The sequence below is a fragment of the Myxocyprinus asiaticus genome, chromosome 7, assembly GCF_019703515.2.
Source record: "Myxocyprinus asiaticus isolate MX2 ecotype Aquarium Trade chromosome 7, UBuf_Myxa_2, whole genome shotgun sequence".
In the NCBI taxonomy this organism is placed as follows: Eukaryota; Metazoa; Chordata; class Actinopteri; order Cypriniformes; family Catostomidae; genus Myxocyprinus; species Myxocyprinus asiaticus.
In genome coordinates, this window is record NC_059350.1 from 1,939,428 (window position 1) to 1,958,236 (window position 18,809).

The 18,809-nt window shown below is 44.4% G+C and overlaps 1 protein-coding gene across 4 annotated transcripts in view; it reads right to left on the reverse strand.

Annotated features, from left to right (window-relative positions):
- LOC127443608 (complement C3-like) overlaps nucleotides 1-18,809 on the reverse strand; it is a 69,899-nt gene that overhangs the window by 27,617 nt on the left and 23,473 nt on the right. For all 4 annotated transcript variants that reach the window (XM_051702296.1, XM_051702294.1, XM_051702295.1 and 1 more), the window contains exons 20-25: nucleotides 13,996-14,208; nucleotides 13,798-13,858; nucleotides 13,521-13,607; nucleotides 13,114-13,314; nucleotides 9,525-9,600; nucleotides 5,880-6,039 (exon numbers count right to left, since the gene is read on the reverse strand). In XM_051702296.1, coding sequence (XP_051558256.1) covers nucleotides 5,880-6,039; nucleotides 9,525-9,600; nucleotides 13,114-13,314; nucleotides 13,521-13,607; nucleotides 13,798-13,858; nucleotides 13,996-14,208 — 798 coding nt within the window. The remainder of the gene's footprint in view (nucleotides 1-5,879; nucleotides 6,040-9,524; nucleotides 9,601-13,113; nucleotides 13,315-13,520; nucleotides 13,608-13,797; nucleotides 13,859-13,995; nucleotides 14,209-18,809) is intronic.

Sequence of the window (18,809 nt, forward strand, 5' to 3'; positions counted from 1 at the left end):
TGTGTCCTTATTTGCAGTATAATCAGGTATAGCATAATCTTTGGACAATAGCGGTGCATAAAATCATCTGATCTCAGTGATTTGGAGTGTGGCATGATTGTTGGTGCCAGATGGGCTGGTTTGAGTATTTCTGTAACTGCTGATCTCCTGGGATTTTCACACACAACAGTCTCTAGAATTTACTCAGAATGGTGCCAAAAAAAAAAAAAACTTCCAATGAGTGGCAGTTCTGTGGATGGAAACGCATGTTGATGAGAGAGGTCAACAGAGAATGGTCAGACTGGTTTGAACTGACAAAGTATACAGTAACTCAGATAACCGCTCTGTACAATTATGGTGAGAAGAATATAATCTCTGAATGCTATTCTGAGATGCGGGTTGGCGCTGTTTTGGTGACACGAAGGGGACCTACACAATTTTAGGCAGGTGGTTTTAATCTTGTGGCTGATCGGTGTATATCACTGAGGTCTTTTATAGCAGCCGTAATGCAGCTAAATGAAGGACAAAAGCCAGACTGCATGTCTGATAGGATGTTGAAATTATTAAGAAAAGTGATTAACTGCTTATTAACCAATTTCTCCAGCACTTTTGAGTCACAAGGCAGGACCGATATTGGTCAACACATGTCTGGACCCTTTTCATCACCGTTCTTAAATACAGTGGATACAATATCTGTTTTCTAGATTTTAGGTATCTCTGCTAAAGAAATAGACAGCATAAAATGTATGTTATAGGGGCAGATATAATAGATGCACCAACTTTAATGTAAAATGGTTCATTGCCGTCTAATCCTGCTGTTTTTGCGTTACATTTCGAAGCAAACTTGAGACTTTGTAACTGTTTGTAATGAGAAACTTAAAGCATGTTTAATTGGACCAGAAACTTTCTCCTGAATAGACTCCAATTTTTTAGATCTCTGAAGTCATGCTGCAGAGGATTCCATAGAGACTGAATTTTCAAACAATTTACTCGATCTACCATAATAAAATATCTGTTAAAAATATCTACTAACATCGCTTATCTATAACATCAACATCACATTTTAGTGAGGAGGGTGCCTGCAACAGAGATTATTTAATTTCTAACTCCCTTACAGTATTCCAAAATGTTCCCTATCTGTCACTCATTCGACGTTGTGTCGATGTATTGACACTAGGGATCACTCTTGGGAGCCCCAAACACCTCTGCTTTTTTGAAAAAAGGCCAATGAGAATTGCCGAGTGGAATTTGTATGCCACTCCCCCAGACATACGGGTATAAAAGGAGCTGGTATGCAATCACTCATTCAGATTTTCTCTTCGGAGCCGAGCGGTTGTATTCAGTGCACTGAATTCAATTCCCTCCAAAGACGCACCTCAAATCTTCTGCATTTACGGGGCATTTCTCCCCCTCTGCACCTGTAGCGTGCAGAGAACGCCCCAGGGCGCTTCGGCAGAGCGAAAATTAGAGAATATATTCTAAAAGAGTATATTTTCATTCACAAAAAGAGCGGCACACACACGGAACGTCTTTTTAAAGATGCCTTTCCGTTTGTGTGTTATTCCTGGTTGCGGTCGTTATCTCTCCGCTTCTGACGGCCACGATCTCTGTCTTACGTGTCTGGGCACTGCCCACACGAAGACATCGTTCGTGGATGAGTCATGTTCTCATTGCGAGAACATGACCATGGCAACGTTGCAGTCGCGGCTTGCTTTCGTAAGAAAACAAGCCACCCCAGCGGCTCCCCGCACCGGTCCTTCTACCTACGGGTTTGAGGCCGCGTCGGTTAACACTGTGGGTGATTTGGGGACATCAATGGGACCACCACCGCTGGGTATCCCCCATGGACCTCCCATTACCCAGCACCCTAGCTTGCCCCGATCGGGCTCTCACACGAGACTGCCGGCTCGTCTCAGCGCGAGTTCGACTTCTCATTCAGAGCTCTGGAAGACGATGAGTTATCAAGCGTAGCATCTGAGCGGGCTCATCCAGTCTGACGCAGAGGCTTCGGCTGGGCTTCCTCCTTCGGGAATGGTCGCCCAGTCTCACGCCGATGCGGAAATGACAGACATGCTTTCCTGCGAGTGTCGGGCTAGAGTGGAACCCTCCACTCTCCCCTGAACCCTCACGGCTCGATGATTGGTTCCTGGGCTCCCGTTCCTTTCTTCCCGGAAGTGCATGAGGAGCTGACAAGATCGTGGGAGGCACCTTTTACTGACCGGTTCCAGTCTTTCAGCTCCCCCGCTCTCAATATCCTCGATGGTGGAGCGGCCAGGGGATATTCGGTGATCCCCCAGATGGATAAGGCGCCGCCACTTGTGTCCGCAGAGCGCCGCCACCTGGCGTGAGCGCCCGAAGCTCCCGTCCAGGGCCTTTAGGTTTACATCGTCCCTGACGATTGTGGCCTGTGGTGCCACTGGACAAGCCGCCTCCGCCCTGCACGCCATGGGTCTCCTGCAAGTACACCAAGCCAAGGTGCTAAAAGAACTGCATGAGGGTAGTTCTGACCCGGGATTGATGCAAGAACTGTGCTCGGTGACCGACCTCGCTCTCCAGGTGATGAAGGTAACGGCACGGTCTCTTGGGCAGGCAATGTCCACCCTGGTGGTCCAGGAGCACCACCTTTGTTCGAGATGGAAGAGGCGGACAAGGCACAGTTACTTGATGCCCCCATTTCCCAGGTTGGCCAATTTGGCGACGTCGTCGAGGACTTTGCCCAGCAGTTCTCTGCAGTGAAGAAGCAGACGGAGGCCTTACAACATATCCTGCCCCGGTGTGGCTTAAGACCCCGCACCCTGTCTGCTCATCGCCAAGGGCATCCTCCTGCATCAACAACACCGGCTCCACCGCAGCCCATCCCCATGGCCTGGCTCCAGCGTGGAGCCCTCCGCAGGAAGCAGATGCCACCCGTCTCACAGCCAGCTGCTAAGAACCCGAGGAAGGCTTCGAAGTGCCTCCGAGACAGGCAACCCAGGGGCGAGGAGACCCATTTCTCTAAGGCTGGTCGACAGACCACTCCATCCCCCGGTGGAGGGCCAGGAGGAGAATCTTTTGTTGCCGCATGCCCAGGAGGCTGCGGCACCCAAAAGCCTGACAAAAGAATGGTTCCCTCATCTCCTGGGTCACATATCCGGTGTGCACTGCCGTCGTCATGACCTCCGTCCACCGTCCCATTTTGTCAGGTATGGTGCTCCAGCGGCGGACCCCCCACCCCTGTTCGCCCAGCTGTGGCACAAACACGGCCACACAGGATTGGTTCCAGTGGACTACGGGGACGAGATTCCTCTCCCCCCTCCTCGGCCAATCTTATGGTAGGCAGCAGGAGCCAGGTAAGTGCTTTGATGTCCCCTTGACGTGGCACCTCGAGCTCCATCCCACCGCGAGGCCCAACCCGCCGGTATGTCTGATGTGATAATTCCCTTGGTCCCCCTCATCCGGAGTTTGGGTGCATGGCTCGCGCTTTACAAACCGTCGTGATGGCTGACCCAGACCGTCCGACTCGGCTACGCGATTCAGTTTGCCAGGCGCCGTCTGCTTCACCTCGGTGAAGGGTGAGAATGCCACTACCTTGCATGCGGAAATCACTACCCTTCTGCACAAGGGTGCGATAGAGCATGTAGTAGACCTGAAGGATGCGAACTGCCATGGACGGACCGAACGGACAACACAGCGATGGTAGCGTACATCAGCTGTCAAGGCGGTCTATGCTCCCGTTGCATGTCGCAACTTGCCCTCCGTCTCCTCTTCTGGAGTCAGCAGCGCCTCAAGTTGCTACAAGCCACTCACATCCCTGGTGACCTCAACACCACAGCAGACTTGCTGTCGTGTCAGGTTACCCTCAGGGGAGAGTGGAACTCCACCCTCAGATGGTCCAGCTAATTTGGAGTTGATTCGGTCGAGCACAGGTAGACCTGTTTGCTTCCCAGAATCCTCCCACTGCCTGCTTTGGTACGCCCTGACCGAGGTATAGATGCGCTGGCACACAGCTGGCCCCCTGGAATACGCAAATATGCATTTCCCCCAGTGAGCCTACTTGCACAGACCCTGTGCAAGGTCAGGGAGGACTAGGAGCAGGTCATCCTAGTAGCAACCTACTGGCTCACCCAGATGTGGTTCTGGGATCTCACACTCCTCATGACAACCCCTCCTGATGAATTCCCCTGAGGAAGGACCTTCTTTCTCTTGATCACTCAGGCTAGGGCTCCCTTTATGAGGTGCCTGTATGCCTTGAAGTGGCATCTGTTCGTTAAGTGGTGTTCTTCCCGACGCGAAAACTCCCAGAGATGTGCAGTCGGATCGGTGCTTTCCTTTCTGCAGGAGAGGCTGAAGGAGCGGCTGTCCCCCTCCACCTTGAAGGTGTATGTAGCCGCTATTTCGGCTCATCACAATGCAGTAGATGGTAAGTACTTGGGGAAGCACAACTTGATCTTCAGGTTCCTGAGAGGCGTTAGGAAGTTGAATCCTACCAGACCGTGCCTCATCCCCTCATGAGACATCTCTGTAGTCCTTCGGGGTATCCCTTTGAGCCCTTGGAGTCAGCTGAGCTTAAGGCACTCTCTTTGAAGACTGCCCTCCTGACTGCGCTCACTTCCATCAAAAGGGTAGGGGACCTGCAGGCATTCTCTGTCAGCGAATCGTGCCAGGAGTATGGTCCGGGTTACTCTCACATGATCCTGAGACCCCGACCGGGCTATGTGCCCAAGGTTCCCACGACCCCTTTTAGAGATCAGGTGGTGAACCTGCAAGCGCTGCCCCAGGAGGAGGCAGACCCAGCCTTGGCATTGCTGTATCCGGTGCGAGCTTTACGCATCTATTTGTATCGCACACAGAGCCTTAGAAGCTCTGAGCAGCTCATTGTCTGCTTTAGTGGACAGCGGAAAGGAAGCGCTGTCTCCAAACAGAGGATAGCCCACTGGGTCACTGACGCCATCGCAATGGCATATCAGGCTCAGGACGTGCCACCACCTGCGGGGTTACGAGCCCACTCTACCAGGAGTGTGGCGGCCTCCTGGGCCCTGGCCAGTGGCGCCTCTTTGGCAGACACCTGCAGAGCAGCAGGCTGGGCAACACCCAAGACCTTTGTGAGGTTCTACAATCTCTGGGTAGAGCCGGTCTTGTTGGGAAGTCGACTTGTTCCTGATGGACCATTCGACGCTCATAAGAGTGTTGGGGGAGATTACATGATGGCCTGGTGTGCTGGTTTCGAGGCACACAGCAGTCTGCCCTTCACACACCACCAGTTCAAGTAACACAGTTAAGATAGTTGTGCCGTTTTGTATAGGGACCCCTAGTGTCACTACATCGACACAACGTCGAGTGAGTGACAGATAGGGAATATCCTGGTTTCTTTAGTAACCTCCGTTCCCTGATGGAGGGAACAAGACATTGTGTCCCTCTTGCCACAACTACCTGCTGAAATGGCCGGGACCTGGTCTCGGCTCCTCAGCACAAAACCTGAATGAGTGGTTGCATACCAGCATCTTTTATACCCGCATGTCTGGGGGAGTGGCATGAAAATTCCACTTGCCAATTCTCATTGGCCTTTTTAAAAAAAAGCAAAGGTGTTTGGGGCTCTCAAGAGTGAACCCTAGTGTCACTACATCAACACAACGTCTCATTCCCTCCATCAGGGAACGGAGGTTATGAAAGTAACCAGGACGTTCTTGAGTTAGAAGAGCATTTTGAAAAATTGCTATAAATGGGAATTGCTCAAGTTGGGCCATTATTACAGGTGCAGGTGTTGTATTTTGTTTGTTTGTATTGTAGTTCATTGTAGTTCAACAATTTCATGTACTACTACTGGAAACCTGTTGCACCACAGAAAAATAAATCACTGTTATATCTTTTTGCCTCCAACCACCAGTGAGCACAAATACAATCATAGCAAAAATTCAACTTACCACCATCTCTCCATGAACTACAGCTGCTTCCTCTTTAAAAGAGCCATCTGGCAGTTGCTTGTTGAGAATTAGCCATTTGAGAGCGCTGCAGATCACATTCTCCTCTACATTAATTATGTTAATGGCCATAGCAAACACTTTTGCCACATATGCTGTCAGCCTTTAACAGACAGAATAAAAAAAAAGGTATGAATATTTACAGCAGACAGCTTGAGACGGTTCACAACCGAAACTGCATCCTCTGCAAAGACATCCCCAATTTTAAACTACAAATCGACCCATGGAAAAGTACGCAGAGGGGTGCCTGACAGAACAGAGTATGTACAGTACACTCAAACTGTGCCATGGGAGGATCGTCTTGAAAATGCCCAAATATGAAAAGCTGATCAATGGCTATTGGGAACAGGGCTGGAAAGCAAGATCCATGTCTATTGAGGCAGGGGCAGGGGTTTTGCAGGGCAATTCCTCCTAGAGGCCCTCAGTGCATTGGGGATCTTTGGGGCAATCTGAAGAGCCATCTGCAACATCACAGAGGCAGCTGAGAAGGCCTCAAGATGGATTTGCATAAAAAGAGGATAACCATGGGGAACAGCATAGTGCCTCTAAAGTAAAAGTCCTGATTAATCACGACTGGGTGACCAGGGTAGACCTAAAATGACACCCAAAATGAACAATGACTCCAGGAACATCACCTGTAATGTGTTTGAGAGCATCATGATATGTATGTATATTAAATATAGCTGCAAGTGACAATTTTCAGGGTCCAAGCATATGTTCTCTGCATTATCAAAATTAGAAAGAATAGATCCTGTGGATTCAGTTGTTTTTGTTTAAAATTTCACCCATTATCATTGTAAATTGATTAAAGTTGGCATGTGCCCTTAAAATGTCCTTTTGTATACATGTACCAAGTTTTGTTAATGTTGCACTCATAAGATACAGACCACTTAGTCATTATGGACAACATACCCAACAGCTTATTGGCTCATATCTTATAAACAGAGCACAATATTCCTTTAACGCCACAATTTTTTTTAACGTCGTTAATGCATGTCCTTATATGACCCTTTTAATAAACAATGCATTGACCGTCGTGAAAGCAGATGGTGGGAGACATAATGCTGAGACCTGTGCCAAGCATTTTATCAATGTATAAAAGCAGGGGAACATTTAGAATGAAGTAAGCACACAAAAAACACAGTTAGATAGTGCTTGAAGCATGATTGCAGGGGCCAGTTGAACACCTGCCTTGCACTGCGCACCAGAGTTTTAGTGCTGGCCAACGTGTCCAGGAATTATAAAGTTTGCTGGATAAATTGGAAAAAAATTTGAAGATCTGTTAATTCAGGTATTACACTAAATTACTTCGAATTCTGCTCGTAATATCATGTTTGTTTTTAGATTTAATGCAAGTATAATTAAGAGAAACGGTTGCACGTTTTAAGCACTTTTATTTTTCTTCTTTTACTTTTTGTGTTATATCATGCAATAGTATACTGACATAGGCCTAATGATTAATGTTTCATTATACCAGAGTCTCTCCCGCGAAATCCAAACACAAGTGGTCAAAAAAGAAGATAAATAAGACCAGTTATAATGGTGATGTGTCTCGCTTGTCCACTTCTGATTGAATCACCCTAAACGCAAAATGCGCTAAAGGAAGAGTTTTGGCACATGAGATGGGAATAGCGCAAATTGCTTTTGAACTTTCCAAACTGTCAGGAAAGTCCTCCATAGCAGCGCAAACAATTTTTGAATTTGTCGGACATTTCCAGCTAATGGAAATCCTGCTGCACACAGTCTCCAAGGTTCTGTCACAGTCTCTCTGCATAATAGTGCGTTTGATAGTGCACTAGCCACTGTAGAACAGCAGAAGATGCTGGAACCCTGCAGGTAATCTACACTGTCATCAGCCCATTTAATCCCACTGAACGGAATGAAAGGGGTCTAAAAGGAGTTGTTGATGTATTTTACACAGAGTTGTCAATTGTAAATGACAGTGCAGAATTTTTTTTTTTTTGCATGAGTGGTGGTATTTGTAACATGACCACAGCCATTTAATTCCACTGTGCTCCTCTAAACATTATGTCTGTTAAAACACCATCAAATGAAGCAAATATGTCCTGACATAATACACATACAACTATATTTTGAATTGTGCTGTGTTCATTTTCAACTTTGTTGGTAAGGTGGGTTGTGTGTAAATTACTGAAAAACAGTAAATACATATGAATGAAGCACATTTTCTCCACTCACGAGATATTGTGATTAATCACGATTAAATACCAGAAAACATGCGATTAATTGTGATTAAAAAATATTTTTTAATCGTTGGACGGCCCTACTTATAAATGATTGTTTCAAAATCTTTTTTCTGTACAGCACCATCAGTAAGGCTAAAGTATACCTTCACTGACACAAAACCAAAGATGTGTCCCAAAAGAATAAAACTGTATTTAAAATTATCTTTAATATTGATTATTATTGATCAATCAGTATTGTATTAATTATTGGACATCCCTTTATTAATACCCATAAGGGCTGGGTGTTGATAAAGATTCCGATTAAATTCTGATTATTGGGTATATTTCTTTTATAATGTTAATTTTGCTTGCATATAAAGTTCTTTCTCAGCTAATGCTGTAAATTATACAGGGGAACTTCTAATTTGGTACATAACAAAATATGTATTGCACAAATTTTATTTTTCATTCATTTTGTTTTTCATTTTGGTCATATTTTAGCTTTTTAAAAATGTATAAATTCCATGTTTTCAATCAATAAATATGATGTCTTTAAATTACTTATATTATATTGCATACCTAAGTTTAATTACATTTTTATGGTTTTCGTGCATAATTTGTAATATTTTCAAGTATTTACATTGATAGGTAGAACAAGAGCTAAAAAGGTACTGTCTCTTAAAAACTACTGGCAGTTCAGCCAGTTAGCGCATATTAACGAGAGAGGACACATAAAGAAGTGCATCCATTTACAATTAATGTTTCTTTTTTGTTGTTTTTGATCAACAAATGACCGAGAAGAACAGAAAGTGCATTAAAGGAGATTAAATTATTCAATGACAAATTTATTGTGTGGATCACATCTTTGGACACACATTACACGGAATGAGTCAAACCAAACCTTTACTCTCAACACGCAGTGAAAGATCTCGGTGCCTAACTTTGCATAGAGATTAATTGGAAAATTGATCAAATAGAGCCCATAGGCCGTAAAGTGAATATAGGCAATGCTACAACATTTCATTGGCTTGTAACTTCGACATGCTTTATTGAATTAAAATTATTTTTATGACTTTTTGTCAGGAGAGCCTGTAGATGATGTACACCAAATTTTTTGCAATTCAGACTAACAGCCTCGGAGTTCGAAAAAGTAGGTTTTTCAGAAATTTCAAAATGGCGGAAAAATGTAATAGACAGATATAAAATCTACTTTTTTTGTCTTGACACAAGAATTCAGACTAAGAAAGAATTTAGATTTTATCCCATATGGTTTATAATTAGAATAATAACAATAAGAAGAAAATCAGTACAAAATGACAGTACCAGAACAAAAACATGTACAACACCTTCAGTGCTTGGACCCTTAAATATGTATGACAGGATCAAATCAAAATGACTTTACCAAGTGCTGCTCGGTCTGGGTAGATAAGTAGCGTACGACCCATCTGTTTTACGGAAGCTCAACTCCATCTGATAACCTTAACCAAAACGGTGAATAAAAAAAGTCTTCATTGTATTGTATTTGTTAATGGTTTTGGAAAAATTGTTCTTTGTACTTGAAAATTTAAGTGTTACTTTGAATGCAACAGTTTCTGAGACGTATCTTTGAACTTTTTTGCTTTTATTTCAGACCTTCAGATTCTTTGTTAATTTGTTTTTCCCTATCTGTCACTCACTCGACGTTGTGTCGATGTATTGACACTAGGGGTCACTCTTGGGAGCCTCAAACACCTCTGCTTTTTTGAAAAAAGGCCAATGAGAATTGGCGAGTGGAATTTGCATGCCACTCCCCTGGACATACAGGTATAAAAAGAGCTGGTATGCAACCATTCATTCAGATTTTCTCTTCGGAGCCGAGCGGTTGTGTTCATTGAGCTGAATTCATCCGCTGAGTTCGTTCACCTCTCTCTGCTGGATCTTAAGGCACATTTCAGCGGCTTCTCCCCCTCTGCATCTGTGGTTTGCAGACTACGCCCCTGGGCGCTTTGGCAGAACATTTAAGAGAGTATATTCTAAAAGAGTATATTTTCTTTCTGAAAGAGCGGCACACACGAAACGTCTTTTTAAAGATGCATCTTTTTAAAGACGCATCTTTTTAAAGATGACTCTCCTTTTTTGTGTTATTCCTGGTTGTGGCTGTTATCTCTCCACTTCTGACAGCCACGATCGCTGTCTTACATGTCTGGGCACTGCCCATGTGGAGACATAATTCGTGGATGAGTCATGTCCTCATTGCGAGAACATGACCATGGCAACATTGCGGTCACAGCTTGCTTTCGTAAGAAAGGGCCTGTAGGTTTACGTTGTCCCTAACGGCTAGAGCCTACGGTACCGCTGGACAAACCGCCTCCGCCCTGCACACCATGGCTCTCCTGCAAGTACACCAAACCAAGGTGCTAAATAACTGCATGAGGGAAGTACTGACCCGGGATTGATGCAGGAACTGCGCTCGGTGACCGACCTCGCTCTCCGGGCGATGAAGGTCACGGCGTGGTCTCTCGGGCAGGCGATGTCCACCCTGGTGGTCCAGGAGCACCACCTTTGGCTCAACTTGGTCAAGATGGGAGAAGCGGACAAGGCACGGTTCCTTGATGCCCCCATTTTCCAGGTTAGCCTGTTTGGCGACGCTGTTGAGGACTTTGCCCAGCAGTTCTCGGTGGTGAAGAAGCAGACGGAGGTTTTACAACATATCCTGCCCCAGTGCGGCTTAAGACCCTGCACCCTGTCTGCTCGTCACCAAGGCCATCCTCTGCAGCAACAAGAACGGCTCCGCCGCAGCCCACCCCCATGGCCCGGCTCTGGCATAGAGCCCTCCGCAGGAAGCAGACGCCACCTGTCTTGTGGCCGGCCACTAGGAACCTGAGGAAGGCTTCAAAGCACCCCCGAGACAGGCGACCCAGGGGCAAGGAGATCCACTTCTCTTGGGCTGGTCGATAGACCACTCCATCCCCCGTCAAGCCTGACAAAAGAATGGTTCCCTTGTCTCCTGGGTCACATATCTGGTGCACATATCCTCCCACCCCGTGCGCCCATCTGTGACACAAACACACCCACATGGGATTGGTTCCTGTGGACTACGGGGACGAGATTCCTCCTTACCCCTCCTTGACCAATCTTATGGTGGGTGGCAGGAGCCAGGTAAGTGCTTTGATGTCCCTGGACCCAGCACGGCCACGGGGCTCGAGTCCTCTCGACATGGCACCATGAGCTCCACCCCACCTCGAGGCCCCACCCGCCAGTACGTCCAACTCGGCTACGCGATTCAGTTTGCCAGGCACCCGGCCAGGTTTAGCGGCATCCACTTCACCTCGGTGAAGGGTGAGAATACCGCTACCTTGCGTGCGGAGACCGCTACCCTTCTGCGCAAGGGTGTGATAGAGCCTGTCCCTCCAGCCGAGATGAAGAATGGGTTCTACAGCCCTTACTTCATCGTACCGAAGAAAGGCGGTGGGTTGCGACCAATCCTGGACCTGTGAGTACTGAATCAGGCTTTGCACAGCCTCCCGTTCAAAATGCTGACACAAAAATGCTTTCTAGCGAGCGTCCGGCATCAAGATTGGTTCACGACGGTAGACCTGAAGGACGCATACTTTCATGTCTCAGTCTTACCTTGACACAGACCCTTCCTGCGTTCAAGTCGCTACAAGCAACTCACATCACGGGCGACCTCAACACCACAGTGGACGTGCTGTCACATCAGGTTACCCTCAGGGGAGAGTGGAGACTCCACCCTCAGGTGGTCTTGTGCAAGGTCAGGGAGGATGGGGAGAAGGTCATCCTAGTAGCACCCTACTGGCCCACCTAGACATGGTTCTCGGATCTCACGCTCCTCGCGATAGCTGGCCAGGTGTACCACTTCAGCATAGCGCCTTTCCCCTCCCTTGAGGGGAAGACATGCGCTCTTGACTCCCAGTAATGTTCACAGACTGTGATCCCTGGATGACTTCCTCCTTAGCCCTGAGGCAGCCGAGTTTGCAGAGAAACTTGCTGCTGACTCAGTAAGTGTGCTGGTAAGGCCCTGTACTGAGATAGGTGCTCTGCATGCAGTGGTTCCCCATAGGTAACCCCATGTGTTATATCTTCCGTAAAATTGTTTCCCTCATGGTAAACTACGTCTTCCTTGAGCAGAGGGCCCTCTGCTCCGGTCGCCATGCTTGTAGAAACTCCTCCCCCCTTGGGTAGGACCTACTATGCGACTCTCTACATGACATACTTCGACAAGACTCTGTAAGACCATGTGATCTATTTCCACTTGAAGTACCCCCCCCCCTTTTTTTAGGTGGGTTGTGGTCTTCACGGTGTCTTCCCCTTGGGAGTGACACCCCCCGACATAGACACTTAGGGCTACCAGTCAGTTAACAAATTCAACTCTTTTTGGGGAGAAAAGAGAAGGAAAAGAGGCCTCGGCTGGGCTAGCCTGTCCCTATTGTTGGGCAGTCAACTTGTTCCTGATAGACTGTTCGATGCTCATAAGATCGTTAGGGGAGGTTACGTGACGGCCTGGTGCGCTGGCTACGAGGCACACAGCAGTCTGCCCGTCACACACCACCAGTTCACGCAACACAGTTCAGTTAGTTATGGCATTTTGTATAGGGATCCCTAGTGTCACTACATCGACACAACGTCGAGTGAGTGACAGATTGGGAACATCATGTTTACTTTCGTAACCTCCGTTCCCTAATGGAGGGAACGAGACGTTGTGTCCCTCTTGCCACAATGCTGAACTACCCACTGAAATGGCCAGGAAATGGTCTCGGCTCCTCAGCACAAAACCTGAATGAGTGGTTGCATACCAGCTCCTTTTGTACCCATATGTCCGGGAGAGTGGCATGAAAATTCCACTTGCCAATTCTCATTGGCCTTTTTTCAAAAAAGCAGAGGTGTTTGGTGCTCCCAAGAGTGACCCCTAGTGTCACTACATCGACACAACGTCTCGTTCCCTCCATCAGGGAATGGAGGTTACGAAAGTAACCATGACGTATTCTGCTGACCTGTGTTGATATATTTAATGGCTTCTTCACGGCGGTTCATGCCAACAGTGTCCCACTGATTGGTGCTGTCCAGGTAATGAGTGGCAATGAGAGGTAGTGTCATAAAGATCATGATCTGCTCTCCAACACCATAAGGCTGGACAATAAGATGTCCCATGAAATCTCCTTTGATGGGTGGTTCATGGGGAGTTATTTCTTTACCTGCAGGCATAAAAGAGTTAATGCAGGCTAAGAAATCAGTTTCTTTATGTTAGTTTGCACTACAAAATATATCACAGAGATGGAAATTGATGTAGACTGATAATTGTAGATGTAGGTTTTATATCTCCTTAAACAAACAAACAGCTTTTATGGTAATAATCACTGAAGGTTCATGAAGACAAAATTGTATTAAGTGTTTTATTTACCAGTTACTCTAATGTATGTGAAAGCAGGTGTGTCTGGAATGTGATCAGCTGGTCTGTCAGTTCTTATAATTGTATGTTGTTCTCCACCTAATCCATATGGAATGAGAAAGAGAGAGAGAGATGATAGCATGAAAACAGCTAATCTCTTGTTTGGCTAGAACTATAATCATCAGTAGGCTTTTCTTCATTGGCTCAAAGTATAATGATATTCATATATTTGTTTTATCTTGATTGGCTGGAAATAAAATGTTTTAGTGGTTTGTAAAAAAAATATGACCTTTCTTAGCAGGGTTTAGCTCCACATTTTCCATCTGTAATGAAACTAGCACACCCTCTGGCTGAAAGAGAGAGAGTTAACTACCCGTGGTTTTCTAGTTTTTCAGCATCCCACTCAAAATGACAATAACATGTATTTATCATTATGTTACGATTAAAACTGCTGAAATAGAAGTGACGGAATTCACATCAGACTTACCATGACCTTCAGGGTCTTCTTCACTCCATCATTGCTTACAGAGTCATCTGCTGCAGCTTTCACCTCAATCACATGATTGCCCAGAGTCATGGGAATAATCACATATGAAACAGATTTGATGGATTCGCCCTTGACTTCTACCACTGTTCTGTATTTGCCCTTCTTACTGGCTGCACTGCATACATGTTCTGTCTCCATAAACTCCACGCACACCTGGTGACAATGGGGCAGTGGTGACGATCTCTTCAATATTTGGAGGAAACTAGTGACTGTCTCATAATCAGAGCGTAATTCTTTCACAGATGCATTTGATGACAAAGAGACTACTGCTACACAATGTGACCAAAAGTGTGTGAAATTCCCCTGTACACACAGCAAGGAAATTATTCAGAGTCTGGTGTGGAAAAAGCCCAGAATTGAACTGTATTGAACACCTGGTGTTTTCGATCATATCATTCACAATGCTTTATTCAATTGCGTGATTCAATCGTGAAAGATGTTAAAGGGATCATGTCATGAGGAATAAAACTGCCCTTGATATTTTGACAAATAAGAGGTCATTCAACTATAAAACATACTTTACATTTCAGAACTCAAAACTTAATCCAAAATGCAACAAAAGCATTTATTGATACTAGGCTGCAAAAAGGCCTCGTTCTCTACTCCTGCGACTTCCCTAAGTCATTTGGGGGCTCATTAAATTACAGCAAAAAAAAATATTAACACCTACTTTACATCATTGCAACCTTGGCCCCACCAACTGGCTCTATTTGTACACAGAGAGAGAGAGAGCAGGACAAACAGGCCTTGTGTGGCCTAACTAATCTTTAACACCAAAGGGGACCCATCTAGATTATTTTGAATTATGTTTGGATATAAACATGCACTACACGTCTTTGACCATTTTCATGTATCTTGCACCGCTGTTAAAAGATGCGGTGTCAAGTTACAACTCTGAAGAGGAGACATCATTCTGTCATTCAGCTGCTGCTTCTTGTTGTTTTGAGCATAAACGTGTCATGGATGCATTCTTTCGCTCATATGTGCTATTTTTAATTGTTGGTGTATGTAAGCATGCACTAGATGGACGTCTTTGACTGTTTTGATGCATTCCCAGCAATTTGATACTGTATGTGTGTGTGTGTGTGTGTCTATTCACCGTGCTTTGGACTATATGTGCATTTTTCATGCCAGTGTGGATTGCTTGTGAACCAGTCATAATGTGATTCAAGCTTTGAAAAGGAACTGTTACTGAAAGACGGGGCAATTACAAAAGCTTGGACTCAATCAAAATCATAAGTAAACCATTTCATTCATGAATATTTCAAATGTCATGACTGTTTGATAGTTTATGGAGCTAAAGGTACTGTAAGCGATTTTTTCATGGAAAGGTATGCAAAAAATTTTCATACTCCCTGAAAGATATTAATTAAATAAATGCCCTGGGGGCCTGGGTAGCTCAGTGGTAAAGACACTGGATACCATCCCTGGAGTTCGCTAGTTCGAATCCCAGGGCGTGCTGAGTGACTCCAGCCGGTCTCCTAAGCAACCAAATTGGCCCGGTTGCTAGGGAGGGTAGAGTCACATGGGGTAACCTCTTCGTGATTGCTATAATGTGGTTCGTTCTCAGTGGGGAGCATGAAGCCTCCACAAGCGATATGTCTCCGTGGCAACACGCTCAACAAGCCACGTGATAAGATGCACGCGTTGACGATCTCAGACGCGGAGGCAACTGGGATTCGTCCTCCGACACCTGGACTGAGGCGAATCACTACGTGACCACGAGGACTTAAAAGCACATTGGGAATTGGCCATTTCAAATTGGGAGAAATAAGTGCCCTGAGATATCTCACCGGTCTCTGTTAGCCCTTTTCCACTGACATAGTTCAGGTGCGGGTTGCTGGGCAGTTGTGAATTCTTGAACAGTTCCGCACATTTCCACCACAGAAATGTAAGCGCAGCATAGTTCTAGCGGGTAGCAGCTGTACATCATTGCACCATTAGCTAGGTATCTCCTAGCCAATCACATGTAAGCCATTGCTTTATAAGTCTGCTCACAATCTATCACATTGCGGTTTCAGTGTGCTAACACGGCAACCTCCACCACCCCACCACCACCAGTTGAGTCCCGTCCTGCATGGGGGTAGGCTCCTCACCCCTGCCTCCTTCTTCGGACCACCAGACGGGGCTTACGCCAAAGAGAGACATTACATTTCTGTTTTATCTTCATCAAATAAATGTCATCTTAAATTTCACTCAAGTCTGCGAGTCTTCCTGATAGAAAAGGCCATTCCGGGGCCGAAAACCTGGTTCGATACCAGCCCCAAAAACTTGCTGGTCTCAACGCAGGAACCGTTTACATCAGGGGATGAAGGGCGGGATAATGTTTTGTCACCATGGTAAAGTTTTCCCAAACAACAACAGTAGCTACTGTCTGCAGAATGGAGTACTTTGCTCTATAACAACAATAAAAAAACCCCACAAAATTAGCAGATGTCAAAAGCATTCAGGTAACACAATGAAACAAGTGCTCTACTTGTGATATAGTATTTACGAAGATCCGAGATTGTGAAGGAACAAAATATTCTACGAGAATGAAGATACAGCATGAAATGATGCACGCTGCCTTCAATCGGACAATTGACCAAATCATAAACAAATTGAAAAACACTTAAGGGAGTACAGGGACCATAAGAAAGACATAAGCAAAAGCTACAGTGGACGGAGAAACTATGTTTTGTCTCAGACACCGACCAGCCTGCTAACTAACTGGTGCATTGAATTCAACCAGCAATGTTCGTGATAAACAGTGAATCGCTGGTGTCCTCTGCAGCTGATCTCAGTAAGTTGTTATATTTGCCAACTTTGTTTGCTTTTATTACACTGTTGTCATCTTATTTTGTGCATTGTTTTGTTCTGTAAGGGGATTCTGTAAGGTCAGCTACTCGCTAAGTTCAGAACAAAAAAGTATCCGCGTGTGTGACGCTTTCTGCCTGTCAATAATTTTGTGCATTCTCATAGTATTATAGTTACAGTTAAATTATTGAGGCATAATGCATTTTTATGACATGTTGTTTATAACAGTTGTCAATTGAGGGGACTATTTTACTACTGCTGTTTTTAAGAACCATTTCTGCTCTCAATAAAGCTCATTTGGTATCTTTGGAGTTCTGGGTTTTGGAAAGATGGGACGTGGCTAATCCAATGGCTCAGTCTCGTGGAAGTAGAACGGCTGAAATCGCTTACAGCAGTGTTTCCCAACCCTGGTCCTGGAGTCCCCCCAACACTGCATATTTTAGATGTCAAATTTATTTGACATGCCTAGTTCTGCTCATGGAACCTCTACTGATGACCTAATGAGTTGAATCAGGTGTGTTATATAAGGGAGACAAGCAAAAAATGACCAGGTTTGGGAAACACTTGCTTACAGCACCTTTAACAGTTGTTCTTGAGATGAACAGTCTAATATATTCAGATGCAATGTGTTGGTTGTGTGTTGTGTGAAAACTCTGACATTTTATTTTATAATGTTGTGGAGCTTTTTCATTCTCTTCTGTCTGAGTTTCAAATATGGCTGTATTTGAGAGACTGCACGATGTTAGTCAATCATAACAGTGGCTGTTTACATTTGGCACTTAGGCAAAAACCTAGCGTTTCAGACAAAGGGCCAGAGACAGGGTGGAAAATTTATATATTACTAAATTATGACTGTTTTGGTGCAAAAAATAAATAAATTATATTATCAGTGGACCTCAAGGAAGATAATAAAATTATTTAAAAAAAGACCATTTCATGACCCCTTTAATGTCTTTTTTATAGTGATGTCCTGATACCATTTTTATGAGAACGAGTGCGAGTACTGATTCTTTCTATTTGGTACTTGCCAATACCGAGTCCAATACCTGTTATTTTTTTTATTTTATTTTTTTGCTGAATTCCATATCAAAATGATGTTTAAATAAATGAATCCCTAAAACTGTATACAAATGAATGTAATTAATTAACATGATATTGTATTATTTTTAAATGAAGTTATTTTAAACAGAACCTCACAGCACAATCCAAAATACAACATTGGAGTTATTTTTGTCAAATAAAGTGCTGCATAACAAAGAATCACAAAGAATCACAGATGTGAGAGATTGCTTAAATATAATAAAATAACAACTGATTTATAGTTTTTATTATTATTTGTAGTATTACAGAGAATATTACATAACTACACAGTAGTGATCTATGTTTGTCCTACGTTTTTCCCTTAACCATGTGTGACCCTGTGTCCACATGCATGGATGCTGTATTTTGGCTTTGCTATTTGCAACACAATTCAATTTCATCTAAGCCAACTAATCTCAATTCAGGAGATTCTGTGCTGTCAGTAAAGAGTTAAACTTTCGACGCACCGAGTCATATGACAAAACAACATGGCGGTGATCTCAGAGGATTTTGTGTTTGGTTGAAACACCAATCGAAACTACATCTGGGAAGAAACTTAATTAAGTTTTTACACTGAAACCTATTTGAGTCAAAAGAGTAGAGTCTCTAGTTTCATCCGATATGGCATTTTTATTTTTTATTTTAGCGATTTATCGCAAAATGGCATGCTGTTAAACACAATGACCACATTTGTGGACTGTATTCTCATTTTCAGTTCAAATGTCCTATATTCACTGTGCACTGAAATCTATTTTATTACTTTTTGCTCTTATTTCTTGTTCTTGATTGGTTTTAAAATTGTTTTGTTTTTGTATCTTGTATTTATTCTTTATAATTTTTTTTATATAAAGCACGTTGAATCATCATTGAAATGTGCT